The sequence below is a fragment of the Dendropsophus ebraccatus genome, chromosome 1 (assembly GCF_027789765.1).
Source record: "Dendropsophus ebraccatus isolate aDenEbr1 chromosome 1, aDenEbr1.pat, whole genome shotgun sequence".
Lineage (NCBI taxonomy): Eukaryota > Metazoa > Chordata > Amphibia > Anura > Hylidae > Dendropsophus > Dendropsophus ebraccatus.
Window position 1 is genome coordinate 163,555,266 of NC_091454.1, and position 21,151 is coordinate 163,576,416.

The 21,151-nt window shown below is 43.4% G+C and overlaps 1 protein-coding gene across 2 annotated transcripts; it reads left to right on the plus strand.

The window, feature by feature from the left end:
- Positions 1–897: 897 nt before the first annotated feature.
- On the plus strand, positions 898–19,184 carry LOC138779443 (CDC42 small effector protein 2-B). 2 transcript variants are annotated; one of them, XM_069956607.1, is made up of 5 exons: positions 898–1,014; positions 8,691–8,882; positions 9,254–9,352; positions 13,602–13,678; positions 17,491–19,184. In XM_069956607.1, exons 2-4 carry the CDS (start codon positions 8,829–8,831, stop codon positions 13,671–13,673), a joined length of 225 nt encoding a protein of 74 aa, XP_069812708.1. In that variant the 5' UTR covers positions 898–1,014; positions 8,691–8,828; the 3' UTR covers positions 13,674–13,678; positions 17,491–19,184. The 2 variants fall into 2 exon arrangements, with proteins under 2 accessions (XP_069812708.1, XP_069812706.1); XM_069956605.1 differs by having other exon boundaries at positions 901–1,014; positions 17,486–19,184.
- The last annotated feature ends 1,967 nt before the right edge of the window (positions 19,185–21,151 follow it).

Below are 21,151 nucleotides of genomic sequence, written 5' to 3' on the forward strand. Positions count from 1 at the left end.
AAGTCCGCTCAGATCCCGCCTCCTTCACGGAGTGGCTGAGCGGCCCTGAGACGTAGCGTCTCGGGCGGCGTCAGACACCAGAAAGCGGCCGGGTACCAGAGCGCCGCGATGAGTGACCCGCCGCTGGAACCGGGGAGGTGAGTGGACGTCTTTTATTTCAGCCACCTCCTCCCCGGTCCCCCCCCCCAAAAAAGTGCCCCCACACTGGATAACCCCTTTAAGGTACTTTTAAAAGAAAACAAGTTTTTCTTATCCTGAGTTCCCCTTTAATTCAGTAGGTTGATCCGATTACAACGATGCCCATGTTTATATAGCTTTTGTGGCGCTGTCATTTTGCAAAACTTTTGAGACGTCATAGAGACATGTCAGAAGTTTTTATCGGTCCAGCTCTAAAGGCCCTATACCACAGAACAATTATCGGCCGTTACAACCGATAATCTTCCCGTAGAATAGAAGGCAACGATCAGCCGACATTGTCCGTCCATTATGTGCCCCATATATAATAAGGCCCCCTCACTAATAGGACATCCCAGCCTCCTCCTCACTCCCGTGGTATTACATATTCTAGTGCAGGGGCGGTTGCTGAGGAGCAACAAGCCTGGCTCTGATTGGTCCGTGCTCCGCTCCGGCGGGTAGTCCAATGATTCGGAGTCAGCTGACACATGTCACACATAGGGGCGCTAGTGAGCTGCTAGATACCGCTTGTGTTCCGCTGCAGAGCACAGTGCAGGCGCCGGTGGGTCAGTCCGATGCTATGGGAATAAAACAGTTTTTCTACAATGTAATACTGCTGTCTCCTGCCCGTACATGCCTACTACATGACAATCACCGCCCAGTCCAAGAAACGCACGCAGTTCCCATGCGGTATTTGCACAGTAGCTCCTGCACCTGTTAATCAGAAGCCACAAGTGCCGCGCGCTGGCTCCGCCCCCGGGGGCGTGGTTATGGCGATTGCTGCGGCAGCTCTGGCGGTTGTACTGCTGCAGTGAGGCTGATGAGCAGAGAGCGTGCTATGTGAGTATGCCGAGGATGGACGGGACCATTGCTGCCGGGCGGGGGAGGACGGGGATGACTGATTGTTTTATCTTATCCACACTGTTCGCTCCAGGCACTCATTAGAATAGGCTGTCAGCCAGGAATACGGTCGATATTGCTTCTCCCTTCAGAAACTCTACAAACTTTCATGTTCTCTATGTATTAGCTCCTGAGCGCCGTGCACGCATGGAGTCACACTGCTGGCTGCTGCAGGACATTAGTACTATACCTGTATAAGAAATGGATCTGGGTCACGTGGTATTTTGATGCCTGTGAGTGTCACCCTGTGTTTCCTAGTCAGGCTCAGTTCACAAGGGGCGGTTATCATACCTGGAAAGGCTCCACATGGACAGGGCTGCTGGGAATTCTGCAGTCCCTGTCCCAGAATCCATAAGGGGACTCAAGAATGGCCCTTATAGTGACTCCTGGTGGATTACATCCCACCAATGGCGCCCCCTGTGGTTTCATTTGACACAACAGTCAGTTTTGTGGCCATCATACTAAATGGCTTCTTGCTGGTATTATTTATGCTCTACTTTATCTAGAAACCAAGGAAACCTTGTACTGCTTTGATAGACGTACCAAATAATAAGTTACCGAGAGTCCCTGTCCATAGAAACTGCTGGGGTGTGTGGAGCCCCTATGAAACACCAAGAAGTAGGAACAGGACTATATGACTCCATCTGCCGCTGACTGCCAGAACAGTGCAGATTACTTGATTGTAGGGAATAGGTCTATATGTACCTGCAGAGCTGCAGCTTATTTGCCTCCGTGGAACCGTTTTTGAGTATTTTGTAAATTTGCCCGTTTTGTGCACTGGGGATATTCTTCATATCTTCAGTGCACTGTCCCTCTCACCAGCCAACTTATATTGCTCCTCCTATTTATGTACGTGCGGCCCACTAACCGTTTCTGCTCAGGTTACGTCCCCCTTTCAGGATGCCTTTCAGCACATTCAGACGACTATACACAGTCCTTGCTGCACGATAGTCGAGCCTTGTAATAGGCCCTAAGTAGTATTCACTTAGGAAATTAGCGCCACTCACCATGTATTTCAGCCATAATTCATGATCCTTTATTCGAAAATCCATATAAAACCAGCAGGTAAGAATGCTTAAAGAGTCACTGTCGTATTTTTTTTTTTGCAGAAATCAATAGTCCAGGCGATTTTAAGAAACTTTGTAATTGGGTTTATTAGCCAAATCTGCCATTATCTGTATGTAAAAAGCCTTTTCCCAGGTCCCCCCTCCTTCCTCTTTTTCATCCACTCTGAAAAATCTGAAAATTGTGACTTGTTGCAGGAGACGTCCCCTGTCTGCTCTAGGGAGAGGGGAGGGGGGAGGAGGAAGGAGGGAGTTAGCTGGCAGCAGAAAGCAGATAACAGAGGATTACAGGCACGGAGCTGGGTGACAGCTGTAATCTGAGCTCAGACAGGTCACTGGTGACTGTCACAGGAGATATCCCGTGAGGGATTTGTAGATTAACTCTTTGTTGTCCTGTTTTGGTCTTTTCTTTAGCTCTCTCCATAGGAGAACAATGAAGACAGGGGGGAGAGCTTCAAACTGCTTTTTCATGATAAAAATGCATTTTTCGGATAATAAACCCAATTACAAAGTTTCTTAAAATAGCCTGGACTATTGATTTCTGCAAAAAAAAATTTCACGACAGTGACACTTTAAGTGAAATGTGCACTTGCCGGTGAAAGCTGTTTCGCACATAAATGGCGCTTCTACAGGCCCTAAGGAGTAATCGGGGCTTGCTTATCATGAAAATCGGCCCATGTAATAATGAGGTGTGTAGGAGGAAAAGTTACACAAACTGGGTGAAAACAAACGCTATAGATAATACATGCTGCTTTATAAAAAAAGACCTGCTACTTACCTAAAAAAAAAAAAAAATTAGCGAAACATGCGACAAACAAAAAAAAATAATTGTAGGTGTAACATTAGATATTTCCCTATAGACTCCATGTTTTGTCTGGAATTTTTCTGGAAAAATGGCATGTATGAAACCACGTTATGGCTATGTTCATAAATAGTATTGATTTTGGTAGGTTAAAAACACAGAAATTGTGCAACTCTTTCTATTATAATTTTGCCCTGTCAGTTCCACTCCTGGTTGAAAAATGACTGACCAAAATACTATGTGTGAACATAGCCTAATGCCCCTATTCCACGAGTCGTTTGTAGGAGCAAACGAGCGCTATTAGCGCTCGTTTGCTCCCCGTTCCCCGCTCGCTGCCGCCGCTATTCAACGCGGCGTCAGCGAGCGGGTGAGTGCGGGAGAGGCGGCGGGGAGCTGCTGGGGGGGCTGCCCGGGGGATCGCTGATCGTCCGGGCAGCCCATAGGATATAGCAGCATCTGCTGCCGACGGTCCTATTCAACGGAGCGACGGCAGCAGATCGCTGCCATATCAGTCGCTTGTTTTTCAACATGTTGAAAAACAAGCGACTGCAACGATCAGCCGACATGAACGATGTCGGCTGATCGTTGCACTCTATTCCACGGGACGAATATCGTTCGTAGCGGCCGTTATCGGCCGAATACGAACGATATTGCTCCTCTAAACGACCCGTGGAATACACTTTGGCTATACACTTTAGATCCCTATCTGACTTCCCCATGAAGACAAACAAACATACTGTACATGTGTTTTGCCAGAAAGAGACCACCAATAGAGATGAGCAAACCGGGTTCGGGTTCGAGTCGATCCGAACCCGAACGTTCGGTATTTGATTAGCTGGGGCTTCTGAACTTTGATAAAGCCCTAAGGTTGTTTGGAAAACATGGATACAGCCAATGACTGTATCCATGTTTTCCACATAGCCTTAGGGCTTTATCCAACTTCAGCAGCCCCCACTAATCAAATGCCGAAAGTTCGGGTTCGGATCGACTCAAACCCGAACCCGGTTCGCTCATCTCTAACCACCAACACTTGTGTAAGGCCGGAATGTGACCAGGAACCACCTGATTGCATGACTCCATCACACAAACCGGTAAATGGGGTTGCATTATGACTCTTAACATAACCCCATTCTCTTGGATGAGTGACTGAGTCGCACAACGCAGTTGTTCTGGTTGGTGGCATCACAGATGTGCTCAGGCAAGGGCTTGTGTCTAGTGTTGAGCAGACTTGCTGAATTGTTCAGATTTAACAACGTTCTCCCTACCCAAACGCTCAGCATTTGACTCCCCCGCTGCTAGAGAAGTTGGATGCCACCTTGGGAAGTCCTAAACAATTATGAATACAGTGATAGGCTGAATCCATGTTTTCTCGGCAGCCCTAGGGTGGCATCCAACTTCTCCATTTAAATCTCCTGATTCAGGGTAAGAAGCCCTTTAGTACACTGCCTTTACTTTAGTCAGCAAGAAGCTGCTATCAGGTCTCCTTTAATTTTAGTCATTATGGAAAATTGGTTAGGTGTCGTAAGGGAGATAAAAAAAATTATCACATCCAATTGTGGTTATCAAATAGCAAAATACATTATACTCACTTTACTTACCTAGACCCTCTGAGTCTAATGCTGCCACTTTGGTTCTCCTCTCTGCCTCTGTATACTTCCCCTGGATGACCTGCTCTCCCTGCTCTCCTGATGACAATGTGTCATTAGGAGAGCAGCGAGGGCGCGTCCTCCAGGGCAAGTATACAGAGGCTGCTCTCCCTGCTCTCCTGATGACAATGTGTCATTAGGAGAGCAGCGAGGGCGCGTCCTCCAGGGCAAGTATACAGAGGCAGCAGACAGGACCTGGACTCAGAAAGGAGAAGTATGGTGAGTAGAGTGTATTTTGTTCTTTTATAGCTATAGTAGGCATTTTCATTTATCTTTCGGCTGGTGTCACATGTTGTTTTTTTTTTTTTTTTCTTTTTTCCTGGAAAAACCAAATTGGCAAGACTATGTAAAGTGCTGCGGAATCAGTTGGCGCTATACAAAAATAAAAAATATACCAAAAAAAGTGATCTTAACCCCTTAAGGACCCATGCCGTACAGGTACATCATGAAATCCTGTCACTTAAGGACCCGTGTTTTAGCAGTACGTCATAAAGTCCGTTGGTGCTTTAAAGTGAGCTCAGGAGCTCTTCAATTCCTTGTGGAATCCGCGTGGATTCCTCAGTGTGAACGCACCCTAAAGGCCCAGTTCACACTGAGCTAAAACTGCTGAATTCCATGGCAGAGAATCCCTCCGTGCTCAATGTCCTGCAGTGAGTGAATGGGAGGGCATGCGCGCATCTGTTCCCGCCACTCTCCGCTCAAAGAATTTACATGTCAAGGGGAGAAGCGGACACGCGCGCCCTCCCATTCACTCACTACAGGACACTAAGCACAGCGGGATTCTCTGCCATGGAATTCAGCAGTTTTAGCTCAGTGTGAACTGGACTTTTGGAGTGTGTTCACACTGAGGAATCTACACAAATTCTGCCATTTTTGCTCAGTGTCAACTAGGCTTAAGACTGGCTGACTGGTTTCCACACAGATGTAATAATTTTTTTGTAATGTGGTCAGAACATTTGGTTTCTCTTGCAATAGCAAGTGAGATGGCAAAATCTATTTCCCCTTTTATATTTATAGATTTGTTGACTGTACACTGAAGCTTCCCGTGTCCCTCTGATCTGCTTTTCTGAATATTTAGGGGTTTAAATAAAGTTTAAACAAGATGTAAACCTTTTTTTTTTTTTTCTTTTACTTTTTATTGGGCTCATGTACGCAACAATTGCAGCGCACTGTTTTTTTTTTTGTTTGTTTTTTAAACATCATTTTATTGACAATCTTTTGCACATAAACCGTAGCTTAAAAAATGAAACATGGTACAAAAACAAGTGTTACAGAAAATTTAATATACAGCTATCTCAACAGATGTCAACTAGTGAGGTAAGGCAACAGAGACAAAAGGATGTCTCCTTATTACTATATTCCAGAAAGTCCACTTGCATAGTCCAATTCTGTAGACAACGTCCATACTTATCCACATCAGCATCACTACCTTGACGTTTATAAATGTGTGGGGGTCCGCCACCAGCAAATCACGAAACCTTAGGGACAACCCCCAAGGTCCTAACTTCTCTAAATAGGTGTAATGGGTAAATGTTGCAGTTTTCATTCCTTATTTTATATCATACGTCATAGTGCTTATTAAGTAAAAAGTTATCTTTTATCAACTGCAGATTGTGCTAAGTGGTAGTGGCCTCAGAACAACAGTGCCACTTAGCCCCGCCCACATTGTCGTTGTTGGAGGGTGGGACCAAATTTGACACTGTGGGCGGGGCCAAGTGGCATTGTTGCCGTGCAGCCCTGCCCACTTAGCACAATCTGCAGTTGATAAAAGATCACTTTTTACTTGAACAAGCACAATGACGTATGATATAAAATAAGGTATGAAAACTGCTAAATTTACCTTTACACCTGTGTAGAGAAGCCAGAATGTAAAAAAGGGGTGACAGTGTTACTTTAAAGGGTTCCCCCGGCACTGATATAAAAAAAATAAATAAAAAACAATCAATCAAACATAGTTTTCCCACTTACCATCCCTCCGGAGTCTGTCTCAGTTTGAATTTCCCGCTGTTTGCAGGTCCCTGAAGCTCCAGTTGGTGGCTTCATTTTTTCTTTACTTCCTGGTTCGGGCTTTCCCATGATGCATTTTGTCTCCTGTGATGTCTAACTGACTCTGTAAAGCTGTTAGATGGCTTACATCTTGTTCAGCCAATCAGAGCTGAGCAACCTGAGTCATCTGACAAAGGGAGGCTGACCTAACAGGGCTTAGACCCGCCTCCCTCTTGATGATGTCATTGTCACAAAATTACTGCCACAGCAAAGCCTGGGATCAACAGTCATTAGGTAAGAATGAGTTTACTTCACTTCCTGGTGGTGGTGGGGGGGGGGTTTGAGGGGGGAAAAGAGAGGGAAGGGGGCAGATAGGTGATTGAAGCATATTACAAAGTTATATAACTTTGTAATGTGTTTCAATTACTGGGAAAAGCATTTCGCTGGAGTTACCCTTTAAACTGCTTCATTAACGCTGTGTGGCCATCAGGAGATCTGGCTTTTTCTAGGGACTTTCTCCATTTTTTGGATAGACTGCTTTGTGTTCTCGTCTGGCAATCACAGAGTATCTAATCTGTCAATTTGCAAGAGTGATTTGTGCTGATCCGTCCCTTCTGACATTGTGGGAGTGGAAGGAAGGAGCCAGTGACGGAGCAGGCACTTTAACAGCCAATAGAGTTAGAGGCACTCCTTTCACCGCCACCAAACCTTAAGAATCATTGTTTGGAGTGAGAAAAATGTAATAGAATAAGCAATTGGTAGGAATTAATGATGATTTGGTTTCCCACACCCAATTGATGGCACACTGTATTTGCCGTTCTCCTAATACTGATACTGAACAAAACAGAGTATACAGAGATCAGCATTACGTCTAATACATTGAGGCATAGCAAAGTTGCACATTTTTGCACAATCCCGATTTGTGCAAAAATGTCTGACTTTTGGGGGACTTACGCCACCTGTATATATTGATGGGCAGTGAAAGGAGATCCAGCTGCAGGGGTGCGTGGCAGTGCTCTTCACTCTGTGGTCTGCTGAACATCTCACGCTCTTGCTTTGTAGACTGCAGTGAAGGTAATGAAGAAGAAGCAGTTTGATTGACAGCTGGGGAGAGACACATGCTGTCACTCATGCCCTTCAGCTATATCTCAAGGTCACGGCAGGTCTCAAAAGTTAGACTCGCTGCAATCAGTAACTTTTGACATGTCTGACGTGTTATGCTGAGGCAAGTCTAGGTGTCTTCCGTAAAGTGAACCTGTAAACTTAAAATTGAGTACCAAAGTGCTGACAGTGTTACATAGTTCTTTGGAAAGGATACACCTATTAGCTTTCAAGTGACAGCAAAACTATGTAACGCCGTCAGCACTGCATTTCCAGGTGGCAGGTTCACTTTGCTTATTGGGGATTCCTCCTATCTGCAATAGTAAACCTGAGCCTATGTTTCTCTAAAATCAGACCGATCAGGCTGTGGAGAGACAATCTAAAGTGATCTGCACATTATGATCACTGCTTTACATTAAAAAAAACAGAGAACCACCAGAAACCTTTTCACACCTGTATATAAATATTACTCTTATAGCCTTTAGGTTCTGTTCACACAGACAAAATACATGCCCATGTGAACAGCATTGTAGGGGGCCACTCTGAAGCTACAATTGTCTTTACAGTGTAAGGGTATGTATAAACTGAGCAAATGTGGCAGAATTCTGCGCCGGAACTCTCTGTCGCGGAATCCCGTCTGCCTCAGTGTAAAGCGGCGTCTCTATGCAAGCCCCCCATAGAGATGCTGCTTGGCACTGAGGCAAACAGGATTCTGCAACAGAGTTCCGGCGCAGAATTTTGCCGCATTTGCTCAGTGTGAACATACCCTAAGCATGCAGAACATCAGTCACATATTCCAACTTTTCCATGCGGTTCCCCATCTCGCAGCCGGATTTATTGACATAGCCACAGTTTTAACGTCTAAAACTATGTGGCTATATGCGGTGTGAACATACCCTTAAGTTGAAGAGTAGAAAACATGAAACATTTTAGTACTTGGTTTTAATATTTGCTCTGCAAACTTTTTACTTTTCTAAGATTCCTTAATAGTCTTTGGTTTTTTTTTTACATTTTAAGGGTGACGAGTCTCTTCATTGATTTGACTTTCCGGAGTGTCTCTTCCGGATAGGTTTGTGGTCACCGCATCAGACGCTGGCAGGAAGACAAACACTTTTTCTCTTGAGAGCAAACTGCTTCCATTAACTCCTTCTGACAATGACTGAATTTCTGTTCTGCTTCAGTTGCTGTATTGGAGAGCAACCACAGCCGGTAAGTTTTCGGGTTGTTTTTTTTTCCCCCCATGTAAATTCTAGTATCAGAAAAATAACCTTATGATAGTTAAGGAAGAAGAATAACTTACCGAGCAGAAAAAAATGTGCATGCTATATAATATCCTTTGCTGTCACCCATGACATTGTGCTGCCATATCTATTATACTGAGAAAAGTAATGTGGATATACTGTATCAGGAGGCCATAATCTGTAGACCATAAACTAATCTATTCTTATACTAGGCTAAGTCTATGTAGCAAGTGTAAAAGAGTATTACAGTGAATAGGTGGTAGGTATTATTATTCCACTGTAAAAAAATATCATAAGGTCTGTGACAATATGGTAAAAGTCTTGTTATAATTTTACCAGAGGCGAAGGCGGATTGATAGAAGCATGATTGGTGAACCAATGAACTTTGTACACACTGCTCATGTAGGATCTGGGGAGTCCAATGCAGGGTTTGCAATGGTAAGTAAAATACAGGAATTCAGTAAGTGCATTGCACGGGGGCCACTGGCTTCTCTGGTTATTGATACAGTTGTAAATAGTGTCTGTATAATGAAGAGAATTATATAAATTATTGCTTATTTATTATGTTATTATATGGTCGAAGCATTCCATGGCATGCATTATTGTATGCCACTAAATTTATGCAACAATGTGATGCTAGTGGATGCTAGTAGGCCATTTTCACAAACTGTAAAATAAATAATTTTGAGGCTATGTTCACACACCATACTTTTTATGAAAAGAATGTCTGTTTTCAATAAAACAAGGGCCTTGCTTTTCGTAATGCAATTATTTGCATTGAAGTCAATGCAAACAACAGCCATTGTTTTACACAATGTATTGAACAACTGCCGTTGTTCGGCTACGGCCGTCAAAATAATGTTTGTGCAATTTTTCCTTTAAAACAACAGCTGTTGTTTGATCCTTAACCCTTTGAGGACCAGGCCCAAAATGACCCAGTGGACCGCGCAAATTTTGATCTTTGCGCTTTCCTTTTCCCCTCCTCCCCTTCTAAGAGCTCTAGCACTTTCAGTTTTCTATCTACAAGCCATGTAAGTGCTTGTTTTTTACAGGAATAGTTGTACTGTGTAATGGCGTCTTTCATTTTACCATAACATGTATGATGGAATTCCAAATATATTATTTATGAAGATATAAATTGGTGAAATCGTAAAAAAGAATGCAATATGGTAACATTTGGGGGGTTCCTGTGTCTACGTAATGCACTATATGGTAAAAACGACATGATACAATTATTCTATAGGTCAGTCCGAACACAACCATATGCAGGTTTAAGCAGTTTCTCTAATGTTATATATATATTTTTTAAATGAAATCCCTTTTTTTGGCAATTATAAATAAAATAGCCCTATTGTGACGCTTATAACAGTTTTATTTTTTTCCCCTATGGGGCTGTATGGGGTGTCATTTTTTCCGCCATGATCTTTAGTTTTTATTAATTACATATTTGTGAAGATTGGATGTTTTGATCACTTTTTATAATTTTTTTTTATATATATAATGTAATATTAAATCGGTAATCCGCGCACTTTTTTCCCTCTTTTCGTGTACGCCGTTCGCAATGACGCTTGTTATATTTTAATAGATTGGACAATTACGCACGCTACGGTATATTATATGTTTATTTTTATATGTTTTATTTATATAATGGGAAAGGGGGGTGATTTAGACTTTTATTGGGGGAGGGGCTTTGGGGTAGTGTGTTAGTGAATTTAACTTTTTTTTTTTTTTTTTTTGGGGGGGGACTTTTACATACACTAGTTTGATTGCAGACACTGATCATTGCTATGCCATAGGCATAGCATTGATCAGTGTTATCGGCGATCTGCTCATTGAGCCTGCCTGTGCAGGCTCAGCGCAGCAGATCGCCGATCGGACCGCGCGGAGGCAGGTAAGAGACCTCCGGCAGTCCGTTTTAATGATCGGGACCCCCGCAGTCACACTGCGGGGGTCCCGATCGGTAAGTGACAGGGGACTCCCCCTGTCACTCACACTTAAACGCTGCGGTCGCGTGTCATTACCGGTGAGGTGCCGGCTACTGATTGCAGCTGGCCCCCACCTGCTATGAAGCGCGCTCCGCTCCGGAGCGCGCTTCATAGCCGGAGAAACACCCAGGACGTATAGTTACGCCCTAGGTCGTCTGGGGAAATATTGGCTGTTTATACGTAGTGTGAATGTATCTTGAAACCGAAAAAGGCAACAAAAAATAGGTATTAAAAAAAGGTCATTTTTAATTTATTTTTTTAATTAATGTGTTATATTAAAGTCTACAGAAAAACAGCTGTCCATAGACACAATAAATTCCCGTAATTTACTGACCTTTAATATAATGAGCATGTTTGATATTTGTGGCTGTCAGTGAGTGATAATGGCTGTAAAACAGTAAAAATTTGCCATAAGATGTTGAAAAAAAAAGGGCTAGCACCAACCAAAAGAAAACCCTAAAAAAAGATATAAAGAATGTCCATCCTAATATATAATATGAATATAATAAACAACATCTGTATACAGTAGAGATGAGCGAACCTCTAGCATGCTCGAGTCGATCCGAACCTGAACTTTCGGCATTTGATTAGCGGTGGCTGCTGAAGTTGGATAAAGCCCTAAGGCTATGTGGAAAACATGGATATAGTCATTGGCTGTATCCATGTTTTCCAGACAACCTTAGAGCTTTATCCAAGTACGGTTCAGGGAAGAAAAAGAGTGCTGCACCTCACACCTATGGCTGATACTAGTACCTCTCGGCTGCATAAAAAACATCAGAATTCTGTATGTGAATTGATCAAGCCACACTGCCCCATGTACCTCGTGCAGGTATCTGATACACATGGGTCCCTAGACTAAGTCCACACTGTACCGGTCAGCGACCACCACCCCCGCAGGCGTGCACAGTCAGGGAAGGGAGGCCATGGAACGGCCCTGCAACCCCCATGCCACAGGACCAGACCCAAAAATGCCACACCAAAACCCAGCCAGCACCACCGGCGGAGGAAGCTGCCCCCAAACAGCACAAGTCTGGATAAGGCTGGGTTTTGGTGTGGCATTTTTAGGTCTGGTCCTGTGGCATGGGGGTTGCAGGGCCGTTCCATGGCCTCCCTTCCCTGACTGTGCACGTCTGCGGGGGTGGTGGTTGCTGACTGGCACAGTGTGGACTTAGTGTAGGGACCCATGTGTATCAGATACATGTATCAGGTACATGGGGCATGGGGCAGTGTGGCTTGATCAATTCACATACAGATTTCCGATGTTTTTTATGCAGCTGAGAGGTACTAGTATCAGCCATAGGTGTGAGGTGCAGCACTTTTTTTCTTCCCTGAACCGTATTTTGTTTCTCTCCTTTCTCCGTGTTTTGCACTCCTCCTGGTGAGACCCACATGACCGCAATTAACATGAGACACCTGAGTGCTCATGGTTTTAATCCCTCCTGTCTGTCCCATTCTCTCTTTGATAGCTATGGTGAGTGCAATACCTTATCCAGACTTGTGCTGTTTGGGGGCAGCTTCCTCCGCCGGTGGTGCTGGCTGGGTTTTGGTGTGGCATTTTTGGGTCTGGTCCTGTGGCATGGGGGTTGCAGGGCCGTTCCATGGCCTCCCTTCCCTGACTGCACGCCTGCGGGGGTGGTGGTTGCTGACTGGCACAGTGTGGACTTAGTGTAGGGACCCATGTGTATCAGATACCTGCACGCGGTACATGGGGCAGTGTGGCTTGATCAATTCACATACAGTATTCTGATGTTTTTTTATGCAGCCGAGAGGTACTAGTATCAGCCATAGGTGTGAGGTGCAGCACTCTTTTTCTTCCCTGAACCGTATTAGAGCTTTATCCAAGTTCAGCAGCCGCCGCTAATCATATGCCAATCATTCGGGTTCGGATGGACTCGAACCCGAACCCGGTTTGCTCATACAGCTTTTGGTTTTAGGTTTGTGTATCCATTAAAGATTTGTTTATATATTATATATAGGGGTGTATATATAGGGATGTGAATTAATTACTAACGATAAACGATCACAAACAAGATTGTTTATTGTTAACTTGATATCGTTCACTATATTACACAGAACGATAATCGTTATTTACAATAGTTACAACGATCGTTTAATCTGATCCCGGCAATAGAAGGAACGATGTGCAATTACACTGAACGATTGGTGAACAAATGTGGAACTACAGCGAACAAATGTGGAATTACAATGATTAACATTAATGATTTTAGTGTCAGATCTAAATCAACAATGACACATGAAAGATTTTTTGATTGTTTCCTGCAATTACACAGGACAATTATAATTTAAATTTGAACAATATAACAATTTTCCATACGATAATTGTCCCCTGTAATGGGGCCTTTAGGGTAATAACCAGACAAGTTTTTAACCAACATCTAGAATTTAGTTTTTTTTGTTTTTAAAAATTGCTGATTTTTTTTTTTACTACTTTAAAAAAAAAGAAAAAAAAGAAAAAAGGTGTGTGTGTTTGTGTGAACATAACCTAACCACGTATTGTATACAGTGTTAAATTCTAGACTGCATTCTAGACTGTTTTCCAAACTGTATTATACATAGTCTCAGTGTGAAATGCATTATTACCGTATTCAGGAAACATACCTAATATAGCCATGAAGCCTAACAGCAAAGAGAAGCTAGCTTGGTATATGATGTGTAACGTTGAGAATGTTGTTTTACTTTAGGCTGGATCATTTCAGGATCAGATGAAATCAAAGGGCGGCTATACACAAGGGATTTCAGATGGGGCACTTTAGCATTTGTAAGTATAGGAGATATATATACACACATATTCCTGTATATTTTTATTGCTAACTCTATCTGGTATTCTAGCCTCATTCTCACAATTGCCTCATTGTAAGTAATACATTTGAAATTGTTTAAAACCAGAACACAAAAGACCACACCTGCAGCCAAAGCTTTATCAGGCATCATTAAAGGAGAAGTCCGGCAAAATTTTTTATTAATGTATTGTATTGCCCCCCAAAAGTTATACAAATTAACCAATATACACTTATTATGGGAAATGCTTATAAAGTGCTTTTTCCCTGCACTTACTACTGCATGAAGGCTTCACTTCCTGGATAAAATGGTGATGTCACGACCCGACTCCCAGAGCTGTGCGGGCTGTGGCTGCTGGAGAGGATGATGGCAGGGGGACACTGAGGGACACAGGGAACTGGGGACACACTGAGCATCCCTCTTCCATCATCCTCTCCAGCAGCCTAGGAGTCGGGTTGTGACATCACCATTTTATCCAGGAAGTGAAGCCTTGATGCAGTAGTAAGTGCAGGGTAAAAAGCACTTTATAAGCATTTCCTGTAATAACTGTATATTGGTGATTTGTGTAACTTTTGAGGGGCAATACAATACTTCAATAAAAATTTTCGCCAGACTTCTCCTTTTAAGAGGTAAGTAATTAAAAGCATTGAATGTTTTGTGAACTAGAGTAAAAGGATGAATTGCGCATACGCTGATAGCATGCACTGGTGTTCATTTACTCCAGACACAGATGCCGGAAAAAAAATAGGCTAGATGGTGCTCCTGGGATCTTTAAGTGATTCCAATGACTCCCAAAGGAGGGGTCAGTCTGGGTGAAAGATTCCTTCAGAGCAGCTACCCAAATAAATGTTTCTCAGCTGTTCTGTGAAATGTTTTCTCTTGACTATATAACGATAAACGGATTATAGTGTAAAGGTACCTTCACACGTACAGTATCACAGCCGATTTCATGCTGTGTAATCCGCTACAATACTGTGTACTGTTATAGCCTAGGGCTGTATATTCTCATAGCAGATTTTCATTCTGCAGTGAGAATGTAGCCACGCCACACTTAACCCACTGCTGACGGGCTAACAAGTAAATGCATTACCTGCCTGCACTCTCGCCTGCTTCTCCAGTTCCTAGGTCACTGCTGTACCCCATCAGCCAACCAGTGGCAGCAGCGGGACACCAGGGAGCCGGGAACTAGACAAGCAAGCTGGAGCGCAGACAGGTAATGTATTCGCTTGTTGCCCCGATAGATGCTGAGTTAAGTAGTCCGTGGCTAACAGAGTATCGCTGCAGAACTCGCAGTGTGAAATCAGCTGTGATACAGTACGTGTGAAGGCAGACTAAGGCTATGTGCACCCAAGGGTTTACTAAGGCTGGCAAGTCACATGCCTGCCTTAGATAAAATTCTACCAGATTTCAATCCACTCAATTTCTTAAGAATTGTACGCTTCTTAAAGGGGTTATCTAGCTTTACAAAAACATGGCCATTTTCTTTTACAGACAACACCACTCCTATGTCCGGTTTAGGTGTGGTTTGCAATTAAAGAGGATGTACCACCAGGTACATACTCTTTAAGCTGAACCCACGGATCGAACGTCGCAGTCACGGGGAAGCCGGTGCCACCGTCCGTTTTTCGGACCGCGGCCCGGTTCCCGTGCACAGCGCCGTTCTATCCACCGGAACCGGCCAGTGCTCAAGCACTAGAGGTAGGCTGGGCCGCCCCCAGTGGGAGGGAATTCTCTCCCACTGGGGGCGGCCTGGCCGGCCTCCAGTGCTTGAGCACCGACGGGTTCCGGCGCATAAAACGGCGCCGTGCAAGGAACCGGGCCGTGGTCCAAAAAACAGACCGCGGCACCGGCTTCCCCGTGACGGCCCGTTCGATCCGTGGGTTCAGCTTAAAGAGGCTGTACCTGGTGGTACATCCTCTTTAAGCTCCATTCACTTCAATGGAACTATGTTGCAAAACCCCACCCAAACTGGAGACAAGAGTGGTGCTGTCTCTGAAAGAAAGTGGCCACGTTTCTATATCGCTGGATAACCCCTTTTAAATTGTTAACTTACGCAGCTGCCTTGTGCATTTTGCTTTTGAAATCTACAATAGTGCACGCCAGCATAAATTGTGCCCCAAGGCCACACACTCCTTCTTCAAAGTAGCATGGCAGGCAATAAACAACAAAACATTGCTGTAGAGGCTTAATAAATTCCTTAACATTAACATTAAAAAAAAAAGTGTGTAATGTCACTTTTTTATGTAAGCCTGACACATTGAGTCCAGATAAAAATTTAAAGTACAAAATTGCTATACATCCCTCACCAGTCTCCTGGGGCAATTATACATTCCATGATCCCGACCAGTGATTTACATTTGGACAGGCTCACAGATTTGAAGAGACTCTCTACCCACAATCTGACCCCCCCCAAACCGCTTGTACCTTCGGATAGCTGCTTTTAATCCAAGATCTGTCCTGCGGTCCGTTCGGCAGGTGATGCAGTTATTATTCTAAAAAAAACCTTTTAAACTGGCAGCCCTGGGCCCTACGGAGTGGCCTAGATTGTGAATGAATTAGGCTATCTCTCCTCCTCATCATTAGGAATACTCCAGGCAAATTGTCTCCTATTCTACACCTGTGTCAGCCCTGCACATGGGCTGGATCGTTAAGACACCTGTGCAAATGTTCAGCATGGAGAAAATGTTTCAGTGGCATTTCTAATGATGAAGAGGGTGGGGAAGAGGGACAAAGTGCAAAGTTAGGGGACAGATATTCTAAGCCACGCCTATAGGGCACAGGGCTGTAAGTTTTAAAGTTGTTTTTTAAGACAATAACTGCATCACCTGCCAAACGGACCGCAGGACAGATCTTGGATTAATAGCAGCTATCTGAAGGTACAAATGGTTTGGGGGGGGGGGGGTCAGATTGTGGGTACAGAGTCACTTTAAGTTTTACAGCCCATTCTTCCTCTCTTTTCTACACATGGCTCTAACAAAGTCCCACCCTCACTGTCTTCTGTCCTGGTTTCTCTGTTAGGGTATGTTCATATCTCGTTTTTAGCCGCACGTTGGGCTACACGGCACAAATCAGTGAAAAAGTCGACCACGCTTTTGAGTCCTGCACAAAAGCCGTGTACGTCCCGCAAATGAGCAGAACAGTCACATAATGACTCCGTCCTGCTCATTAAAGTCAATGTGGCCATCATGTGGCCGTCGGCCGCACGTCAGGCCGCACGGCTGCATCCTTATTTCACTGATTTCTGCCGTGTAGCCCGACGTGCGGCTAAAAACGAGATATGAACATACCCTTACTTGAGAGACTGAGCCCAACAACGTGCTGTGGGCAGCAGTTTGCAGGAAAACAATTACCCTGGTGGCCAAAATATTAATCAGTCTTTTTTGTTAAAGTAATTTACAAACATATGTTGCAGATCACATAGTATATCAAATGGAGGGAAATGTTTAAAACAACAGTGACCAATAAAAGCACTTGGGGGGGGAATAAAGGAAAAGTCTGTTTAAGTATTTGTGTACTTTTCTGTTCCCAGCTCCTAGTGGCATGCTCATTTTTTTGGTACCTGGTACACTTTTTCCTTGGTCAAATCTGTTTTCAGCAGTTTGAACCAGGGAAAATTCTGTCTCCAACAGTTTGTAGGTGCCAAAAAAATGCCAGCTACTTTAGTTGCTGTATAGACCTGTGCCATCTCTGCATGCATTAATCTGTGTTATACAGCGGTACATAGACTCTTTATAAGTATGTCCTTTCTAATGTTGTAAAATAAGACCTACTATGTGATGTATTTCAGAGCAGACTTGACCAGATGATCGTTTTGCACATTACACAGCAAATCTTCACTGAAGACTAATCCCAGAGATGGGTGAATGAGATGGAAGTGACCAAGTCTTCCTGGAAATCACTGAGGCTTCTAAGTGTGAAGTGTCCCTACAAGTTTCTGTATCTTTTTAACTGTTTTGGCACATGAGATTATAAATGCATGTCACTTTGTATTTGCTCATTCATGTCATGCAACTTTCATGTAACTTTATTGTCGATCCTGCTTCCTAACCCTATGTAATACTGTTCTGTTACTGTTTTTGTTGTGCATGTTTGATGTTTGTAGGTCACATATCATGTATATAATGTAGAGGACACTTTTTGATTTGTAATTTAACCCATAGATTTCATTTCTTTTCTTTTTTTTACTCCATTTGAGGTGGTTTTGTTTGGTAAATGCAGAATGGTATTATGACTGCCTTTCTCCTTATGTGCTGTCATTATTCCCTTGTGCACAGCAGTAGTCAGGGTAGTTCTGCTAGATCAGCGGGCCATAGCCCATGGTATTGGAGAGGCATGAGGGGCAAACTAATCCTCAGGATGTGTCCATGTATAAAGGGAGTTGTGCCTTGCCCAGTGTTATGTAATCCTCTCACAACTTTCCCTTTTTACAGTTTTATTTTTCTACAAAAACACATTTTTACACAAAGTTCTAGGGTACGGAATGAATAGGAAATAAATGTGTGTAATGTAAACTACATGTTCATTAGATGCAGTCCTTATACTACTGAATGCTAACTTTTTAGTTCGTTCGCTTTTTTTTGCAACTTTTTGCTTTTCAGTGTCTGCGTTTTTATAGCCTGTAGCATGTGTTCCACTTGGTTATGTTTAACCCCGTAAAGAGGTTGTTTGGGGAAATCTTTAAACTATTGCCTCCCTGTAGTATAAAACAGCAAACAAGCCATAATTACCCCCCTTGCTACCTCTGTCCAGTCTTCTGGTCTCAGCTCTGTTCCCGTTTCCAATGACCACCTGCTGCACTGTTCAGCCAATCACAGCGCTTAGTGGGGGAGGGTGGCAACAGCAGAAGCCGTCAGGACAGGAACACAGCCGGTACCGGAAGGTTGGGCAGGGATGAGGGGGGGTTATAGTATGGCTTATTAGCTGTTTCACGCTACATGGAAACAGTATGCAAAGTTCCTCAAATAACCACCTCTATAAGGCTTAAATGCATTTTTAATATGTACACTGTGTGTGCATTAATGGAGAGTCTGCGTTGACCGCTAATGCAATTGATGATGAATAAAGGGTATTTTAGTCTGCTAATCTCTGCCTATTCTTATAAAATGGGAAACCAGGTCAGTTCAAAATCCAAATGTACACTGTGTTCCAGTTGTAAAATTTAAAAGCGCAGTTATCCTTGTAAAAGATTATGCATGTATTCATGAGGATGTATAATTCATAGGCCTGGTATCTTCATGCTGTTAACTCATGCAATATGGAAATGGAAATGTTTGGTGATAACAAAACTTCTAAATCTGATCCAGCTGAACAGACATGATCGTCCCTATAAAAGGATGTGATGCCTTGATCTGAGATTTCTTAGTTAAGGAGTTGTTAATGCCCACAGAAATTGTTTTTCTATCAAATCAACTGGTGCCAGAGATTTGTAATTTACTTTTATTAAAAAAAATCTCAAGTCTTCCAGTACTTATTAGCTGATGTATGTCTTGCAGGAAGTTGTTGAGCAGTAGCAAATCCCCATAGAAAACTGTTCTGTTTTTTTTTTTTTTTTTTTTTTTTCAATGCAGTTTTTACATGTGAAAAAAAATGATGCACTTCTGAATGTAATGTCCAAATAGAGCTCTTATAGGGTCTTTGTATAAAGGTCTGTATGGCCTTCTTACCCCAGTTAACATTAGTGCGTTGAGTCTATCTTGTATAAATTGTACAAGAATAATATGCATGGATGGATGGCAAGAAAGAGAAAAATGGCTATTGACAACTTCTTGGATAAAACTATTATATCTGTCAATGTCTCACCACTACATTTCTGCAAATATGTTTCTTTCAATTGTAAAATATTCCTGAAACCACATCACAGGTTGCAGCAGAGCTGTGGAGCTGGAGTTGGAAAAAATATACCGACCACAGCTTAAAAAAAAGTTTTAAAATCTTATTATTGAGTTTTTATAAGAATTTTTTTTTTCATTAATATAGTTTGTTCTATCAATCTAGGGACCTTATTTGTAACAACCAGAAAAACACTTCCTCACATACATTTAGTTTCCTCCATATATCAGTAATAAATTACTGGCCCTATTAGATAAGGGGGGTCGGGGAAAAGTTGGCGGTCACTATTTGGCAGCTTGTTTTGGAGCTGGAAGAGTCCATTGTGTGGGGGGGGGCGGAGATCTGTGCTGTTCTCTTCCTGGATGCTGGATGACTGTATATGAGCAGCAGTGTAATATAAAGATATCCTGTGTAATATAGAGGAGGAGGAGAAGACATAAGTAGTGTAGCAGTAACCAATGTGCTTAATGTGGTGTTTTCTCTCTGGGAGAAGATTGTGTTTTTCTTCAGTGTTCTATGGCTGCAGCAGGCTGTGTGTGCACGCGCTAGGGTTCCAGCAGGCTGCATGTGTGTAAGAGGCCGAAATCTGTGCAATAGTGATAAATCTAGGGGGGACAGGGGGTGGTAGGATCAAAAAGTAGAATTCCTATGTGTGTGTGTGCGTGCTATGGCTGCAGCAGGCTGTGTGTACGTGCGCTAGGGTTCCAGCAGGCTGCGTGTGTGTAAGAGGCCGAAATCTGTGCAAAAGTGAAAAATCTAGGGGGGACAGGGGGTGGTGGGATCAAAAAGTAGAAGTCTTATGTGTGTGCGCTATGACTGCAGCAGGCTGTGTGTGTTTGTGTGCTATGACTGCAGCAGGCTGTATGTGTTTGTGCGCTATGACTACAGCAGGCTGTGTGTCTGTTAGGGAGGCAGAAATTAAAGGGGTATTCTGGGCAATAGTGAAAAATCCAGGGGGTGGTGGGATCATAAAATAGAAGTCTTATTTACCCGTCCTCATTCTCCCACAGTGTAATGTCATGGCTCATGGTCCCCCGCCAGGCAGTGGACACAACTGAAGTTACTGACTGGCTGAGCGGGTAGTTTCTGTGTAGCTGCAATGATTAAGGAGTACGGATGCTGAGAGGGCTCATAAATCTGGGCCTATGGCTGACCTCTATTTCACTTCTGACATTGTTAGCAGTGTTTCTTTGTGTATGGTGAATATTTATTTAGAAACATAGAAGATTGTCAGAAGGAGAAGATCACCTGCTCCATCTAGTCTAGTTGTGAGTAGCTCAGGGCATGGAGGCTGGAGACTGGCTGCATCCACTGCACACACAGGAGAAGCTGCTTTATATCTTTGCCTTATTCCCTCAGAAGTCGCCCCAGGATCATGTAGGACATTTGGGAGAAGCTGCTGAGCCAGTACTACCTTATGCTAGTGTGATAAATATCTCTCCTGGTGTCTGATTGGCCATTTATGAAGGAGCTGAAGGCTTACCGACTCCACAGCCCTCATTTGCAGTACTGTAAGATTGGAAATGCCAAAGTTCTGCCAGGAGACCCAGTTGGATAGGGTCCTATTCACATTATTTGTTGAAAGTTCTGCCAGGCCAAAGAGACCTGCCGACTAGCAGTTATC